Source organism: Ctenopharyngodon idella, chromosome 3 (genome assembly GCF_019924925.1).
Source record: "Ctenopharyngodon idella isolate HZGC_01 chromosome 3, HZGC01, whole genome shotgun sequence".
Classification (NCBI taxonomy): domain Eukaryota; kingdom Metazoa; phylum Chordata; class Actinopteri; order Cypriniformes; family Xenocyprididae; genus Ctenopharyngodon; species Ctenopharyngodon idella.
Window position 1 is genome coordinate 6431808 of NC_067222.1, and position 19583 is coordinate 6451390.

The 19583-nt window shown below is 40.0% G+C and overlaps 2 protein-coding genes across 2 annotated transcripts; both read right to left on the reverse strand.

Annotated features, from left to right (window-relative positions):
* Window positions 1–1007: 1007 nt before the first annotated feature.
* si:ch211-106h11.1 (volume-regulated anion channel subunit LRRC8D) lies at window positions 1008–3542 on the reverse strand (the record flags this gene model as incomplete). The annotated part of the gene is made up of 2 exons (XM_051889675.1): window positions 1008–2423; window positions 3148–3542. Coding segments are annotated over 2 exons (1503 nt in total), but the record flags the coding sequence as incomplete, so codon positions are not given.
* Window positions 3526–19470, reverse strand: LOC127509826 (volume-regulated anion channel subunit LRRC8D-like). The gene is made up of 4 exons (XM_051888831.1): window positions 19259–19470; window positions 9086–9264; window positions 5415–6281; window positions 3526–4891 (listed from the first exon to the last, which is right to left on the reverse strand). Exons 3-4 carry the CDS (start codon window positions 6279–6281, stop codon window positions 4556–4558), a joined length of 1203 nt encoding a protein of 400 aa, XP_051744791.1. The 5' UTR covers window positions 9086–9264; window positions 19259–19470; the 3' UTR covers window positions 3526–4555.
* Between the last annotated feature and the right edge of the window lie 113 nt (window positions 19471–19583).

Here is a 19583-nt window from a genome sequence, read left to right on the forward strand (position 1 = left end):
ACCAAAGTCGTGTGATTTCAGCAGCTTAGCCATTTGATAGGAGGTCCGAATCACTGATTCGAAACAAAAGATTTGTAAAGCTCAGAAGCAGTGTCTTGAAATCAGCCATCACGAGATATTGTTGAAAAGTCGCTTTGTTTTTTTGGCGCACAAAAACTATTCTTGTCGCTTTATAATATTAAGGTAGAACCACTGTAATCACATGAACTGTTTTAAATATGTTTAGGCCTTTATGGATCTTGAGAGGTTCAGTGGCTTTGCTCTCAATGGAGGCCTCAATGAGCCATCGGATTTCATCAAAAATATCTTAATTTGTGTTCAGAAGATGAACGAAGGTCTTACGGGTGTACAACAACATGAGGGTGAGTAATAAATTACATTATTTTCATTTTTGGGTGAACTAACTCTTTAAAATACTTTTGCTATGTCATGTCTATTGAAAAACAGTCACCAAATATGAAAACGGGTCTTAAGAGCCTTAAAATGATAGCCTATACAGTTTGTCAAGATTAGAAAGGTTCACAATGGGTTAATTGGGCCTCACACACTGGGTCAGTGAAGTCAACCAGTTAAAGTAAATTGTTTTTAATTTTGTCAGTCGTCACATCAGTTTATCCATAGCAGTCTTCTAGGAAAGAGACTGGCTCTTTCAGCCTCATTTTAGTAATATTATCATCAAAATAATAACATAGTAATATTATAATCTTAAAAGCATGTTCTTTTTAAACTGTACTGGTAATGTAAAATTAATGAAATAAAAGGTCGCTTAAGTGTGGTCAAAAAGACTACATTTTCATAAAGTTTTAGTTCAAAGTACATTTTAAATCATTATGTTTTAATGATCTTGTCATGCTTAACAAAATACACTTATTTTGATGTGCTGATTAATGTATTAAAACAGTTGAAGTACTTATAACTGCGGGATGGTTTTTGATATTACATTTACTAAGTTAATTTATCTGGTGATAAAGTATGTTTAAGAGCTGTTTAATTTAAAAAAAATGTAATTAAAATTAAAAATTGAATGAATAAAATAAAAATTAATCCATAAAATGATCCTATGATAGGACCCCATAAATGGTTCCAAATATGATGCGGCAGATGCGCCTGACAGAATCCTTCAAGGTTCCATATAGGTTCCTTTTCTTCTAAGTGCACATTCATTTCACACTCATGTATATTCTTTTAAAGTAAATTATTTCCTTAAGTAAAGGAGTACTTCTAAAGTGTACTTCTTTTTTTCACATGGGTAGTTAAATATTGTTTATAAAATAACAGGCCCCAGAGTCTGTAGGTTCACTTTGAAGCTGATGTTTTATATCCGAGATTCCAGTGCGGAGTGGAAGCTCCACTGTGCAGTTGAAAAGTTAGGAAAGCAGTCCGAATTGGGTCGTGATGGAGGTTCTGAAGAGCTGGGCTGCTGCAGGATGTCCCTGACCTGCCGAGGTAGGGTGTGCATCAGCCAGTTTTCCGCCAGCAAACCGCCTCCACGGAGCCCAAAACAGCAGCCCAGCTCAACGGGCAGCTCCTCCAAACTGTTTCCCCGCACATCCAGACGAGACAGCTGAGTCAGGCTGCCCAGACCAGCCGGCAAAGAGCCCAGCGAGTTATTTGCGACATTCAAGCAGCGAAGTTCTACGCAACTTCCAAACAGCTCTTTGGGAAGGCGTTCCAGCCTGTTGGCGCTTAGATCCAGTTCGCTAAGGAGCACCAGGGCTCCGACCTCGGCCGGCAGTTCTTCCAGAAGGTTTCCGGCCAGGAGGAGGCGTCTCAGTTTGCGCAGCGTGAAGAGAGCCGACGGTAGGTTTTGCAGCTGGTTGTGTGCCAAATCCAAGAGCTCCAGTGAGCGCAGCACTCCTACACTGGCTGGCAGAGCCAACACGTGATTACATGCAAGTCGTAGACAGGACAGACGGCGCAGATGCTGCAATCCCAACAGTTCCTCTAGAGTACGCAGACTGTTGTGTTGCAGGTCTAAACTGCGTAGGCCTGTAAGCGCCAGCAGAGCTGATGGCAACCTCTCCAACTGGCATCCTTGCAGCTGCACCTCTGCCAGTCCGGTCAAGCGCCTCAGTCCCGTAAGTACCAACAACCTGGTGCCCTCATTGTGTATCTCCAGTTTTAGCAGACTCCCCGCTAATTCGCTCAGCTCCCCCGGGACTTTCTGCAGCGTTCCACGCAGCACCAAGACACGGAGGTGACGTAGCTGTCGGAGGCTGCCGAGGGCCCAGCCGCGCCCCATCCCGCCCTCGCTGCTCAACCTCCCGGTCAGGTGCAGCTCTTGAAGGCCGCGGAGGGAATAAACCCAGACCGGGATCTCGGTAGCTTGAGTGAAGGTGAGATGCAAAGTCTCCAGATGTTCTTGAAGGTGCTGCAGCGCTCCAGGCTCCACTGATGCAGTGCAGTGGTAAAGGTGCATCTCCCTGATGAGAAGACAATCAAGATTAACTCATCAAACAATCTCTTATCTTTATTAAATAGTCTGTGCGTGTGGTATAAACACCTTTACCCCCGGTTTCACAGACAAGGCTTAAGCTAGTCCTAGTGCAAACTGAGGCAGTAATCAAACAGCCTCCTCTGAAGTATTTGTATTTAGCTTTGGGAAGTCTGAATTATTTTAGTCTCTCAATGGAGAGACTGAAGCTCTCAGATTTCATTAAAAAGATCTTTATTTGTGTTCCAATGATGAACAAAAGTCTTATGGGTTTGGAACGACGTGAGGGTGAGTAATTAATAACAGAATTTTCATTTTTGGGTGAACTCTTTAAAGTGCCTGAAAAACCCTGATATCAGCTTGATTATGTATATGTGCACTCTTTAAAGGATTAGTTCACTTCAGAATTCAAATTTCCTGATAATTTACTCACCCCCATGTCATCCAAGATGTTTATGTCTTTCTTTCTTCAGTCGAAAAGAAATTAAGGTTCTGGCAATGTAGACACTGCTAAGTGTATTACTGCCTGCCCAAGAAAAATCCTGGAATGCTAATTTCTTTTCGACTGAAGAAAGAAAGACATAAACATCTTGGATGACATGGGGGTGAGTAAATGATATGGAAATTTTAATTTGAAAGTGAACTAATCCTTTAACTTGACATTGTTCTGTTTATAAAGCTAAAGGCAGTCATGTAGTAATGTAAATACCTACCTGAGTGCGGTCATGTTAGATATTTGTGCTGTGAGTTTGGCATCTCCAATCAGTTCCAGCTTCAACACCTCTAACTGGCTGAGGGTGAACAGGGCCGGTGGCAGGTGAGGAAGAGCCACGAGCTGCAGCAGAAAGCGGCCCTGCTGGTCACACGTGGTCATTGATCTCAAGCGCTCAGCTCCCCAGCGCCGCTCCAGACTTTCCTCCAGCAGTCGAGTCTCACTGACAGGCGACAGAAAGACAGACAGGCGCTGGGCCAGCAGAGGGTCGTACTGGTCTGCCATGTGCAAGAGGAAGGCCAGGTCATTATGAAGGTCAGGTGCGTCAAGCATGGATCCTTTCTCACGTAGACTCTGGAAGGAGTACTGCCTCAAAGACCTGAGGATTAGGCATATTTAATCAGATTTTCATCATAGCTTCATCTTCAACTTTTATAGAGTGTGACAGTTGGGTTCCGGAAGTAAAAATGGGAAATTTATTTTTAAGGATAACTTACAGTATAAACCTTTAAAGACAGAACTACTGTGAGCTACAAGTTTTTGTTTTTGTTGAAGCCGTCAGCCCACACATTATTTCAACTTAGTTTTAAAATAATCATGTTCAAAAGCTGAATCCATTGTGAAATCCTACATTACCCATGATGCGGTACAGAAAATTCCACCAACGAGTCGCAGCCAGCAAATTATGCCAAAAAAGCTCTTTAGCCCCGCCCACTCCCATTAAGCACTGTGAATGATGTAATCTAGTCGGTCTTGCTATGCTGTCAAAATACTTAAAATATTGGTATGTCATGGGATTGTAGTTCGTTTCCTCATTAAAGCAGTTAAGTTCACAGTCTTACTGTCTGATTTTCTATTACTTTTTTGCTTCAAATAAAAGTTTATAATGTGATTCACCTCGTAGCTGTTTGGTTTGATTCATGTTTTAAAACTCTTTAAAGTCGTAATGAAATCAAAATTGACCCTATTTACTTTGCCAGTGCATATTACTAGTCTTGTGGTAAACAATTAATTTGTGCAAGTTAATACACAGAAAAAAATTGTTTGTCATGGTAATCTTTAATCAAAATCTGAAAAGTTACTTCCGGTCTGGAATGACGTTCCTTCTCTGATGACGTCAGTTTGACGCTTAAACCACTCCTCTCCAACCGTTAGTCTGCTATGAGCGAGAGATGGAGAGGAGGAGCGCTAAAGTAAAACCCTGCCCTCTATTCAATATTCCGTTTCACTTGGTAATACGTCACAACACTGGAGAAAAGTCATTTGCAACTTCTGGTTCACAGGGACTTTAAAGACTTTTTTAAAATGAATGAGAAAAATACTTCTGGAACCGACAATGCTGAAAAAGTGGGTGGGACTAACACACTCTATTTGCATTTAGTTCTTAGAAGACAGACACGTTAGTTCAGTCACCAGAATCTCTCGACACTCACACATGGAGACAGACTACAGACTACATGGACAAAGTCCTCTCCTGTCTCGGGACGCCCATACTTGTGGAAGATCCAGAAGAGGGCGTAGACGCCCAGCAGGCCGAACAGAAAGAGCAGCGAGACGTAGGCCTGCATCAGCTTGCGCAGGACGGAGGACAGCGAGTGACTGCACTGGAAGACGCTGTAGCCGGTCAGAGCGTGAGAGCGAGGCTGGCAGACGTGACTGAAAGAGATTGAGCCCAGGAGAGGAGTAGTGTAGCTCACGATCAGAATGAACTTCATGACCTTGAACACCGCCTGAGCAGTGTACACCTACAGGAAGAGTTGTTAAAACACATGTGAAGCTACTTGTTGTTAATCCAGTATTTGTATTATTATTTTTTTTAATCAGTCTTAACATTCTTTAAACTATGGAAGCTTGTTTCTATGATGGAATAATAATGTAATTGCGATGTTTTATCTCAGAGTTCGGACTTTTTTCTTTTTTTATATATATCTAAACTCGCAATTGCAAGAAAAAATAGTCAGAAATACCACTTATAAACCCAGAATTGTGAGAATTGTTAAGTTCTAGAATTCTGAGTTATAAATGTGCAACTGTGCGTTATAAAGTCCGAATGGCGAGATATAAACTCGCAGTCTACGTTGTAATACAAAATGTCCAAGTATCATCAAGTTATGATTACCACAGACCTTATTTTACTCATAAATTGAAAAACCCCTCATTAAAGGAAAATCTTGAAGGAAACACAAGCAAATTAGTCTTTTCTTCACTCTATAGATATTCGATAAAAAAGACAAATCTGTAAACGTGATGAACTGACTTGTATGTTACCTTAAAGATAACATCCGAGCTCTCGCAGTGAGCGCGAAACCTGCGCACTCTCTCGAACAGTGCTCTGGCCTGCTCCCTGTCACTGCGGTCCAACGTGGCTCCCGGTCTGGAACCGTCCGGTACGACTTGCGCCGGCAGAACCGGCTCCTTGATCGACAGAGCGGACAGCGTCGAGCAGTGGGATAACGTGGAGGGACATGGAGACGGTTGTGTTGTAGTGGATGCACTATCAGTCCCTGCCAGCAGAGGGCTATCCGTCCCCGAGTCCAGACTCGACTTGCGTGTTTTGTACAAAGATGTTACCTGAACTTTCGGTCGCGCCACTTGTTCCGCCTCCGAAAAGCGAGTGTCCAGTTTGGCTGTGTGCGACAGCGCCCTTGTCGTCCAGGGTGATTCACAACATTTGGCGAGGAGCGACAGGAAGTGCTCGATACGAGCGGACGTAAGTGGGAAGTGGAACCAGAAGCAGCCGCTGGCCAGCAGAATCAGCGTGTGGAGCAGCGTCACGTACGGTAGAAAGCGCGAGTACCAGGGCAGCGCCTCGTGATAGCAAACCTGGCTGATGTAGATGTACTGCTGGAAGTCCAAGTTAGTACGTCGCCCTTTTGCCGGACTCCCGGGTGACTGTTTTGTACCTGTAAAAACAGAATCAGACATGGGCTCCGTGGGAGAGGTGTTGTTTGTGGAGAAGGAGTGTACGGGGACGCACACGACTCCGTCCCGGGACAGCAGAAGAGTCCCAGCGAGGATGGACACCATCAGCATGAGCACCAGCAGGTAGTCCATGAAGACTTCCCACCATGGCTTCAGCAGCTTATAACTGCCCTGACGCTCGCCGCCTGACCACAGCTCGGACAGCGTGAACATCTTCAGTTGGAGAGTGAAGAAACACCATTTAATCATTTCAACACTAAAAATCTAAAAGCACACAGCAGCTGTTTGTTTCAAATGTTACATGCAAAACTTGATGCTCAGGTTTTGTTAGTGGTTGCTGGGGCATTGCTATTCAATGGTTCTGGGTGTTAATGTGTTGCTATGCAGTTGTTTCGATGTTCTGGTTGGGTTTTAGTGTGTTGTTGTGTTGTTACTAGGGTGTTAGTGTGTTGCTGTGCAGTCGCTTCAATGTTCTGGGTGGTTGTTAGTGCATTGCTATGTGGCTACTAGGAAGTAAGCATGTTGTTATGCAGTTGCTTCAATGTAGAGGTCTGCGCGGGACTGTTTTCCCGGTTCCAGAATCTCGCATTTAAACTTCCCCTAAAGAAAGAGAGTGATTGGAGATAACAAATATAAAATGTTGCATATACAAGATTTGTATTTGTTATTTGTCTATGATGCTGTCAACACCCTAAAAAATGTCAGAGAAAAAATGTCACAAAGAATATTATGCTAAATATCACAGAGGAAAATAGGCTAAATTAAATAGCCTACAACATGTCCCTCAAAACTATAGGCTAAGCCAAAAATACATGTTAATGAAAACTGTTGGCTTACTAGCTATACTGCAAAATGAAATCTTTTTTAACATAAACGCAAGAACAGAATGACGCTGACTGACGACCGTTTCAGAAAGTCTCTCCTCCAAAATCCGATCACAAAGGTTGAATGTTCTCTGAAGGTGCACTCGCGCAGACCTCTAATGCAAATAACATATCTTGTCAGGTTTCTCAGGACAGGGAACTGGGGACTGTGTGAACGCCACCACTGCAGAAAGTTTTGTTCACTTCAAGTTCAAGTACAGATGCGCAGATGTCAAAGCATCTCGGGACCGCCCGCTCCCGCCTGAAGTACACTAAAGTTACCCACCACAATCTGCCTTTCATTCAAAATTGAATCCCGCGCAGCAAGAAATCTTATCGGCTCCCGCGGTTGCCACGGGAGAGCTGCGGGAATGCAGACCTCTACTTCAGTGTTCTGGGTGGTTGTTAGCGCGTTGCTATGCTGTTACTAGGTTGTTAGTGTGTTGCTATGTAGTTTCTTCAGTGTCCTGGGTAGTTGTTATTACATTGTTATGTGGTTGCCAGGGTGTTCTGATTGGTTGTTAGTGTGTTGCTTTAGTATTCTGGGTGGTTTTTAGTGAGTTTCTATGTGGTTACTAGGGTGATAGTGTGTTGCTATGCAATTGCTTTGATGTTCTGGATGGTTGTTAGTGCATTGCTATGTGGTTACTAGGGTGTTAATGCATTGTTGTGTGGTTACTAGGGTGTTAGTGTGTTGCTCTGTGGTTACTAAGGTGTTAGTGTGTTGCTATGCAGTTGCTTTGATGTTCTGGATGGTTGTTAGTGCGTTGCTATGTGGTTACTAGGTCACCGTGATTTTGCCAAGTAAGACATGTTCCTGGATCAACATATTTTGTTGATCCTGGAACAACATTCCAGTCTGAAAATTTAGTCTTAACCCTATTTCTACCCCTACACCTAATCCTACCCATAACTTATTCCTAAAATCAGAGGGGAAAGATAGGTGAATAACATTGATGTAGAATACCTAACCCTGGTTGCAAGCCTAAACTTGACATAAACGGTAAACTTGTCCCTGAAATCTGATTGGTTGATTGGACTGTTGTTCCAGGATCAACAAAGATGTTGATCCATGAACATGTCTTACTTGGTAAAATCACGGTGACCGTGGTTACTAGGGTGTTAGCATGTTGCTATGCAGTTGCTTCAATTTTCTGGGTGGTTGTTAGTGCATTGCTATGTGGTTACTAGGGTGTTAGCATGTTGCTATGCAGTTGCTTCAATGTTCTGGGTGGTTGTTACTGCGTTGCTATGGGGTTACTAGGGTGTTAGCATATCACTATGCAGTTGCTTTTATGTTCTGGATGGTTGTTAGTGCGTTGCAATGTGGTTACTGGGGTGTTAATGTATTGCTGTGTGGTTACTAGACTGTTTGTTTGTTGCTATGCAGTTGCCTTGATGTTCTGGATGGTTGTTAGTGCATTGCTATGTGGTTACTGGGGTGTTAATGCATTGCTGTGTGGTTACTAAGGTGTTAGCGTGTTGCTATGCAGTTGCCTTGATGTTCTGGATGGTTGTTAGTGTGTTGCTATGGGGTTACTAGCGTGTTAGCATGTCACTATGCAGTTGCTTTCATGTTCTGGATGGTTGTTAGTGCGTTGCTATGGGGTTACTAGGGTGTTAGCATGTCACTATGCAGTTGCTTTCATGTTCTGGATGGTTGTTAGTGCATTGCTATGTGGTTACTAGGGTGTTAGCATGTTGCTATGCAGTTGCTTAAATGTTCTGGGTGGTTGTTAGTGCGTTGCAATGGGGTTACTAGGGTGTTAGTGTGTTGCTATCTGTCATATTTTGGTCTCTAGATAGAGTCCCTTCTTTAATGTGCATCTGTGGGGTTTTTCACCCGTTTTCTCGTCCAGCAAGTGAAAGTGGTGCATCTGACCAATTAGTAAAGTAACAGCACACATAGTGATCATATTAGTGCAATTTAACTTAGCAAACACCTCTAAAAGGAGCGTCCCAAGTTATGTTTATGTTTAGTTTGCTGCAGACTATATGTTTTCTACTAATGCATTTATAATGAGATTTGATGTGGCACATTAAGCTGACGGTCAGCTGAGCGCATGAATCTAGAAACCAAAATCCTCCAAAATCTCATACAGCACATCATCTATACCTAATGCACAAATACGAAAAGAAGAGAAATGCACTTACTGTGATATTCTGTAACGTTTTCAACCCCAAACCACACTTGCATGAGGTCTTGAAAACCTCGGTTTTCTCGCACACAAGTCTGGTGCAGGCCGGTTTGTTCTTGTCCAACTTCACTTACTTTGCCCCTGTTTACAGACACAGAGGGGCCCCAAAAGCAGCTTTGAAGTCTCCATGGCAACCTGCACACAATAGGCTCATTCACATTATAAAACGTCAGCAAGCTGCTGGGTTTGTAAGTAATACACAGAAACACGTAACATAACATTTATATGTAAGTGTCAGGTTTTCTATATTTACACAGTACCCTTTGTCATATCTTTGAGAAAGATCATTTTCCTCTCAAAGCAGTGCAGCAAATGTGAACAGCAGATGGCGCTAATTAGCCACTTCACATGATGCAGTGAGTTTGGACACATGAAAGCATTGAGAAATTGATTTAGTGTAGTTTTTAGTGTAGGCTTTTATTTGGAAAGCTAAAATTATGTCCTGTACAACATTCAGCCAAGTTTACTTTTGAATTGTGCTTATAATCAGAATAAAGTGTTGCATTTGTTAAAATTACAGATATTTGTGTGTAATTTCAATCACAAGACCACTTTTGAAAGTTAAACTTGCACATTTTTTACAATGTAAAAATTATTTTCATGATTTATCACATTTTTTTTTCTTTCGTCAAATCATCTATAATTAATATAATTAATGTGGTTCAAATAACATAATATTTTGAGTTTCTGATTATTAAACCAATTGCCTTCATTGTATTAACTTAATTTATTTCAATGAACTCAACATTTCAAGGCAACCAGGTTACTTTTTTATGTTAAACCAACTAGTCTTTTTTACAGTGTAGAAGCAACCTGAAAACTTAAATAATTAATTAAATATGAATAAAAAATACATTTTATATATATATATATATATAAACACACACTGCTCAAAAAATAAAAGGAACACTTTGAAAACATCAGATCTCAATGGGGAAAAATATCATGCTGGATATCTATACTGATATGGACTGGGTAATGTGTTAGGAACAAAAAGATGTCACATCGTTTGATGGAAATGAAAATTATCAACCTACAAAGGACTAAATTCAAAGACACCCTGAAAATCAATGTGAAAAAATGATGCAGCAGGCTAGTCCATTTTGCTGAAATTTCATTGCAGCAACTCAAAATGGTACTCATTAGTTTGTATGGCCCACACGTGCTTGTATGCATGCCTGACAACATCGGGGCATGCTCCTAATGAGACGACGGATGGTGTCCTGGAGTGTTTCCTCCCAGATCTGGAACAGGGCATCACTGAGCTCCTGGGCAGTCTGAGGTGCAACCTGGCAGCATCGGATGGACCGAAACATAATATCCCAGAAGCGTTCTATTGGATTCAGGTCAGGCGAGCGTGGGAGCCATTCAATGGTATCAATTCCTTCATCCTCCAGGAACTGCCTGCATACTCTCGCCACATGAGGCCGGGCATTGTCGTGCACCAGGAGGAACCCAGGACCCACTGCACCAGCGTAGGGTCTGACAATGGGTCCAAGGATTTCATCCCAATACCTAATGGCAGTCAGGGTGCTGTTGTCTAGCCTGTAGAGGTCTGTGCGTCCCTCCATGGATATGCCTCCCCAGACCATCCCTGACCCACCACCAAACTGGTCATGCTGAACGATGTTACAGGCAGTATAACGTTCTCCACGGCTTCTCCAGACCCTTTCACATCTGTCACATGTGCTCAGAGTGAACCTGCTCTCATCTGTGAAAAGCACAGGGTGCCAGTGGCAGACCTGCCAATTCTGGTGTTCAATGGCAAATGCCAATTGAGCTCCACGGTGCCGGGCAGTGAGCACAGGGCCCGCTAGAGGATGTCAGGCCCTCAGGCCACCCTCATGAAGTCTGTTTTTGATTGTTTGGTCAGAGACATTCACACCAGTGGCCTGCTGGAGGTCATTTTGTAGGGCTCTGGCAGTGCTCATCCTGTTCCTCCTTGCACAAAGGAGCAGATACCGGTCCTGCTGATGGGTTAAGGACCTTCTACGGCCCTGTCCAGCTCTCCTAGGGTAACTGACTGTCTCCTGGAATCTCCTCCATGCTCTTGAGACTGTGCTGGGAGACACAGCAAACCTTCTGGCAATGGCACGTATTGATGTGCCATCCTGGAGGAGTTGGACTGCCTGTGCAAACTCTGTAGGGTCCAGGTATCGCCTCATGCTACCAGTAGTGACACTGACCCGAGCCAAATGCAAAACTAGTGAAAAACAGTCAGAAAAGATGAGTAGGGAAAAAATGTCAGTGGCCTACACCTATAAAACCATTCCTGTTTTGGGGGCCATCTCATTGTTGCCCATCTAGTGCACCTGTTGCTAATTTCATTAACACAAAAGCAGCTGAAACTGATTAACAACCCCCTCTACTACTTAACTGACCAGATCAATATCCCAGGAGTTTAACTGACTTGATGCTATTCTCTGATTAAAAATTGTTCCTTTAATTTTTTTTGAGCAGTGTATACATATGCAAATAATGTAGTTGTGCAGGAAACCCCCGTTTCCCCGAATATCATCATGTCGCACATTTATTGTCGTCTTGCACTGGGGATTTACAAAAAAGCCCACGCACATTCGCTGAAAGATTTGTGTGAAAAGTAGAAGGATTTTCAGCAAATAAATGAATGATGTAGTTTTATAGTCAATATTCATGAAAAGCGTTTTGTCGCTTCTTTAAATTAAAGGACAGTTCAAAGATACAAAGACAAAGGCTGGTTTTGAGTGGATGCTGCAGAACATGCTGTCATATTTCATTAATAGAACAAATAGACTTAAATTTGAGGATAATTTTAGATTTGATGAGCTCACGTTAATGATGGAAACACTGTCGTGAATTGTTAGATCTTTTTCTGTTTAGTTCTCAAACTCTCTGAAGGGAAGGTTCTATAGAGAACCTTAAAGGGTTCTGTCAGACGCATCATATATAGAACCTTCTAGGCAGAGATGCACCGATCGATTGGCCAGGGATTGGAATCGGACGATTTTCCTCATGATCGGCCGATCAGTCTCACTTCTTACCGATTCCGCGACGTCCGTTTTGTTACGGCACAGGCAATAACGTCAGCTGCGCGTTCTCGCTCTCTTCTCTCCGACGGTGAAGTGACACACACCCGCGCGGGCGCCTCCTCTCACTCACTCGTCTCATTCGCTCCGGTTAATGGTGCTTGTGTTGCGCATAATTTTAGTAATTCCCGCAGGCTTCGCGCTCACACCAAAAGCGTGTGCACCACTGATCTATATCAGTGGAGCGCAGAAGCCATGCTCAGTCTCAAACAGAGACAGAAGTAAAATAGAGTCACAACAAGTACCAAAATGAGTGCTTAAATGGTCAAATACACACAAAATTATGTCAAAATGCCCGTCTTGGTGATTATTCAGATAAACACAGTCAGTTTTAGATCGTTATAGGTGAGAAAGAGAACGCGTGTTGTGTAACAGTATTGGGTCCGTTCATGAACTCTTAAAGGGACAGCAGTCCAATATTCCTGCTGCTGTCTGTCATGTCAATCAAAGAACAAAAGACAAAGAAAATCACTTTCTGCTCTTGACTGAATACGTTTTATAATTTTAATGGTAAGAATGAATCTGTATTTAATATTTACAATAAAGACTATAGAAAAGGTAACCAATGTAAAATAACACTGAATGTGTTACTTTACATTTGGTTACTTTAATTTCTGTAGTCTTTCTTACCTGAATAAAAACCTACTTAACCTGAAAAACTTGGTTTCATAGCTCTCTATTCTATGGCATTTATTTGTGCTGTTGTTTGCAATTTTTTTATTTGTTCTTATTTTATTACTGACTTTTTACTTGTTTTTTTTTTGTTTTTTTTATGAAAATAAAACTTTGCTTTGAAGAATAGTAGATTTTTGTATTATAGTTCTTAGAAAGAAAATCGGAATCGGCACAAAATCGGTATCGGCAGATCACACTTACAAAAAAATCGGAAATCGGAATTGGCCAAGAAAATTGCAATCGGTGCATCTCTACTTCTAGAGGTTCCATTTTATGGATTTAGTTTTAGTTATTTTCGTTTAAATTAAATTTTATGAATTAATAAGGTCATAAACATGCTGCATAACTAGAAAAAAATGAAATAACCTGTTAAACATGAAAGAATTATGCAATAATTTAAGAAATTTCTCCTAATATAGAACCTTTATGGCATACAGTGTTCTATATAGAACCCCATAACCTTTTTCTTTCTATAGAGGTTATAGGCTTTCTATAAGGTTCTGTGTACTAATTTCACACTCATCTGCTGGAAGTTTTCGTGTTAAATATTCAAAGTGATAATGAATGAAAAATTATAATTCTTTCTGCATCACTCCAAATGTTTCAAAACCAGTTTGGAAAGACATGAAGGTGGTAATTTTTATTTTTGTGTGAACACTCCATTTAATATTCAAATTCATGCAGTTGAATATTTCCGTTTTTGCATTATACCTTAGATATATAATTCTCTTTTTTCACTTCTAGTGAAGTAGAACCTCTACACTTAAGCACTACAATTACAACTTTCTTATTGATTTATGAATTTAGACTCATTACAGAAGCATCCATTCACATTTGGTTACGTTCTGTTTAAAAATCAATCGTGTAAACACATTCATCCGATTGCCATTAGGCCTACTTGAAAAAGCCTGAGTCGACAAGCCGTTTACTTTCGGCTTCAGTTCAGCACAGATTCATGAGGACTGAATTAAATGATCAGTCACAGACACATTAATGTCTCAGCGCTGCATTCTCATGTTTTTGCTTGTATCTGTGAGAAATCATCTGCTCGTGTTCATTTCAAGCAACTCATGTTTGTGTGACAGAAAAAGCTTTCATCGCCATCCCTCTCGGACGTGTGGTTTCACACCTTTCGACTCAATCTCGCCCTCTAAACAGCAGGGTGTGTTTGTGTGAATATGCAGGACTGCACACACCCTGCTCCAGTCCACTGGGGGTTTTAGAAGAAGCTCCTCTATTAATAGCGCAGGCCTGTGGTTTCCAGCGCAAAACCTACGTTCAAACTCACTGCCTGAGATTCACAACAATCCTACATAGAAATATAGAAGTTCTTTAAGAAAGAATTCAGATTTGCGCTTGCATATTAAGATGATCTTTGGCCGTGATGCTTTGAAGAACGTAAACTCACAATCACACACGTCAAAACCATGAATTCATCAACGGCTCAATTCAGAACACAAATCGTTCTGTGTGTGATACTTTTCCGAATGTTTTCTACTTTCATTCGCCTGACATTTTTAATTAAAACATGATACATTTTGCTTTTGTAATTTGATTTTGAACACTTGAAATTGTCTTTATTTAACTGGCTTTATTTTATATTTTTATTATATTATACTTTATATATTTAGTATATTTTTTACTGGTTGGATTTAAGTAGCAAGATGCAAAAAATTAAAAATCAGACTAGACCATAACCATAATTTTTGTTACTTGAATTAATATAAATATTATAAAATAAATATAAATATATTAATAAAATATATAAATAAAATAAATATGATATAAAATAAAACATAAAAATATACATTTTATTTCAGCTAGTTGACAAAGCAACATTTCTAATTTTCATTTAGTTTAACTTGTTGTAAAATAACTAATTTTACATAAATAACTAATTACAATTTAAATAAAAATGAATAAAAACTAGACATTAAAAAAAATGAAACAAACTGCACAAAAAAATGTGAATATATATATATATACACACACACACACACACATATACACACACACACACATATATATATATATATATGTGTGTGTATATATGTGTGTGTGTATATATGTGTGTGTGTATATATGTGTGTGTGTGTGTGTGTATATGTGTGTATGTGTGTATGTGTGTATATGTGTGTGTGTGTGTGTGTATATGTGTGTATGTGTGTATATGTGTGTGTATATATATATATATATATATATATATACACACCAATCAGGCACAACATTATGATCATTATGATCATTATGACCAAAACAGCCCTGACCCGTCGAGGCATGGACTCCACTAGACCCCTGAAGGTGTGCTGTGGTATCTGCACCAAGATGTTAGCAGCAGATCCTTTAAGTCCTGTAAGTTGTGAGGTGGAGCTTCCATGGATCAGACTTTTTTGTTCAGCACATCCCACAGATGCTCGATCGGATTGAGATCTGGAGAATTTGGAGGCCAAGTCGACCTCAAACTCATTGTTGTGCTCCTCAAACCATTCAAGAACCACTTTTGCTTTGTGGCAGGGCGCATTATCCTGCTGAAAGAGGCCACAGTCACCAGGGAATACAGTTTCCATGAAAGGGTGTACATGGTCTGCAACAATGCTTAGGTAGGTGGTACGTGTCAAAGTAACATCCACATGGATGGCAGGACCCAAGGTTTCCCAGCAGAACATTGCACAAAGCATCACACTGCCTCCGCCGGCTTGCCTTCTTCCCATAGTTCACCTTCTTCTATTGCTCTGTGGTCCAGTTCTGATGCTCACGTGCCCACTGTTGGCGCTTTCGGTGGTGGACAGGGGTCAGCACGGGCACCCTGACTGGTCTGCGGCAATGTAGCTCCATAACTCGCTCAAATCCTTACACTTGCCCATTTTTCCTGCTTCTAACACATCAACTTTGAGGACAAAATGTTCCCTTGCTGCCTAATATATCCCACCCACTAACAGGTGCCGTGATGAAGAGATAATCAGTGTTATTCACTTCACCTGTCAGTGCTCATAATGTTATGCCTGATCAGTGTATATAAAATACTAATGACTTTTGAGCCTAGCTCAAAGATGCTAATCAGCACATGGTTATCTAGCACAGTTCTTAACAGTTGTACACAGAAAAAAAAAAATTGTATCGAATAACACTCAAAAAACAAAACAATGATGTCACAACTGAAACTTCACCACATGTTTCGTTCATGACTGTTTCGTAGTGACAGTTTTAGATGTTTTTGAGCCTAGCTCAAAGATGCTAATCAGCTAATCATGTTTAGCTAGCACAGTTCTGAACAGTTGTAAACAAATAAAAAATACATTTTATGGAATAACACTCAAAAAAAGTTTGTTTAATTGAAAAAAAAGGTGTTCGGTAGTGACGTTCCAGTTACACCAGTTTTTTTACACTTTTGAACACATTTAACTCAAAATGAAGGTACCTATCTGCTATGAAAGAGAGGCTATGAGAAGCCTCTGATGTAGAAAATGTAGTGGTTAAAATCAGTCTCAGCCAATGGACTAAAACATACACTGTTTTGGTAGTGACACGAAAATGTGGGAAATGCGGGAAAGTTTCATGATTTAAAAATATATATATATATTTTTTAATATATATTTTAAAAAACAACAATGGAAAAAATTGCAAAAATTATTTCAAGTTGAAATGTAGAGGTTAGGGTTTAGGACAGCCACCTCCCAATTGAAAGTACCCAAAAAATGCTGATTTTATATTGATAAGCTTACTGATATTTTAAATATTATTGTGGGATTCAATAGATAATAGATCTTAAACATCTAAATGTGAATACTTAAATGCTTTTTAAATTATATATATATATACATATATGTATTTATGTATATATATGTATATATATACACACTATAATAGTCTCAATATGATCAAATAAAATAACACTGACACATTGAATTTCTTCTGCTTATCACATGGAAAAACATCTAAAATGTCTATGAAAGAATCATCTACTTTCTTAATTTTGTTTTTGAGACAGAGACGTTCCACTTGGTGATGACATCATGGCCTGGTGCCTGTAGTGAAACTGTAAGCGTCTTGAGTACGGTCGAACTGTGTGATTCACACACCTCCATACACACCTACTCTAGTGCACTTGGCAGACAACAGAAAGTCCAAAAGACAGAGAGCGAGATGGTGTGAAGTAATGCCAGGCTGAAGAGATCGCGGGTCATGGAAAGGGCATTCAGATACAGACTCAGATCATTCTGACTGGATGACACGCCATGAACACACACGGGGGTTTTTCAGACAAATTAAAGTGTATTTATGGAAGTTCTTATAAAAGTGTTTTCATGATATATGTCATCTTTCGTTCCATTCACCAAGTTATCATCTGTTTGGCTGTTGTTGTTGTTTTTTTTGTTACAAAATAAAGGTTTCATATACGTCATACAGTGCTCCTAAAACATAATTATTTAGATACTGAAATCTGCACCTGAACTCTCTTAATCACATCAGGCATCTCTATCTGCACAGCATGTATGAAGTCAGTTCAGGTGTAAAGAATCACTATCAACATCAACTAACCACAAAAACAAAGACAATACTGACTGTCTTCAATTCAACATCTATTGTTTTAGCACATCAAATCAACAAACGGTTTGCTTGTAAACCGTGTTTGTGCTTCTTTCTTCACAAAAAACAACACTTTTGGTGATAAAATGTGCTATTTTAAACTGTGACTGCTATCATCTGATTATCATACTCTCTCATCTGTATTTTTAAGGCTGTTGTTTAGTCAGCATGCTATAGGCCACTGACAGCGATGGACTTTATAAAACCGAGAGAGGTGGGTCGTGAGAAAGTGACACGTTTGCTTGTCACGCTTCCTCTTTGTTTTCTCACTGCAACCACAAACAAGTTGTAATGCAAAGCTAGAGAGATAATGATGGAATAATATTATACAGTCCAGAAGGGCAAAGGTTTTATAAACTAATTTCTATCTCTAACTCTCGCAGTTTGATGAGGTTGAACATGATTTGATTTTGTGCTAGTGGAAATCATATTTCTGTCCTAAACATTGTTTTTTCAGCAGAAGTGCCAGTTCATTTCAAGAACAATAACTATAATGAAACGATAACTACATTAGCGTCCACACCAATGTACAATAGTTTTGATAGCTACAACAACAACAAGCTATATTAGCAACAACATTAAGGCCAGTTGTTCTTGATTTAATGGGTAACAATTAAGAATAAGGATTTTGTAAAATATTTTTTACTAAATATTTCTACCTGATAAAATATTTTATAGCTTGGCTAAAAATGTCTCTATATGCATGTTCATTATAAAAATGCCCATTGAGTTTTAATATGTTAAATTTTTTTCTCTCAGAAACTAGAAATTGCAAAATCAGGCAACCTCATATGTGACCCTAGACCACAAAACCAGTCAAAATTATCGATTTTTCTTTTATGCCAAAAATCATCAGGATATTAAGTAAAGATCATGTTTCATGGAGATATTTTGTAAATTTCCTACCATAAATATATCAGAATTTATTTTTGTAAGTAATATGCATTGCTGAGGACTTTGACGATTTTCTCAGTATTTTGATTTTTTGCACCCACGGATTCCAGATTTTCAAATAGTTGTATCTCGGCCAAATATTGTCCTATCCTAACAAACCATACACAAATGGAAAGCTGATTTATTCAAAAAAATTGACACTTTTGACTGGTTTTGTGGTACAGGGTCACATATATCCAGGTTTTCCAAAATTATGGAAACCCTGGTTCTTCAAAGAAAAAAAAGAAAGAAAAACAACAACCATAAGGCAGTAAATAAAAATAATAAATATCTTGATTTTTAGTTGTTGTTTTTTTTTTTTTTTTTTTTTTTTTAAATAGACCTACTTGTTCTGTCTTATATTAAATGATGTTTTTTAAAGGCCCACTGGTTGAGAACCACTGGTCTACTACACTAACGGACAAACTATAAAAATAACAATAACGATAAGTATATTAGCGTCCACACCAACGGACTATAACGGATGTTTTGTTTAGAGTCTGCCGCTTTAAATGCTCGCGCTCTTTCAAGTCAGATGGATTCTAATTGGCCGTTCAATGGAGAATCCACGCGATTGATAATTTTGCGTGAGGGGGAGAGATTTCCTCAGATTTCGCTCGTATTCAAGTTCACGCGAATTCTTAACGCTGTTGTTAATGGACATTTTGCCCGAGAAATTTATCTAATGTGACCACACACTTGAACGATTAAAACTTTATCGTTATTGTTTATCGACCTTATTGTGGGTCCTCTATTCACGTTTATGTAGGTCATTTTACTGTGTATTTTAACCCAGGTGTTTCAAAATCATTCAAGATCATATATGAATTTAAAACACATGTAAACGCTTTGTGTTTTTCTTTCCTGACCTGCACAGCTGGTGAATCTCACTCAGATGAAGCTGAACTAGATGACACTTCAGTGTTCAATCCCCCGAGCCACAAACCCTCAGAGACTCGAGATGCTTATCGCGAACTCCTTCCCTCCGTGTGTTAGGAGCGTCGCTCTGCGGTGAGGGCGGCGCGTCTGCAGATGGAGCAGGTGAAGCAGTGGGCTTGTGGGTAAAAACGAGCAGGAGCTCTAGGGGGAGACGGAGGGCCCGGTGGGCTTCTTTGTTCGCATTGATCTCTTCGTTTTTCAGCGTTGTCTTCTTTGCATCTTTCTAGGAACTCGAAAGAACGCACTGCGTGCGCT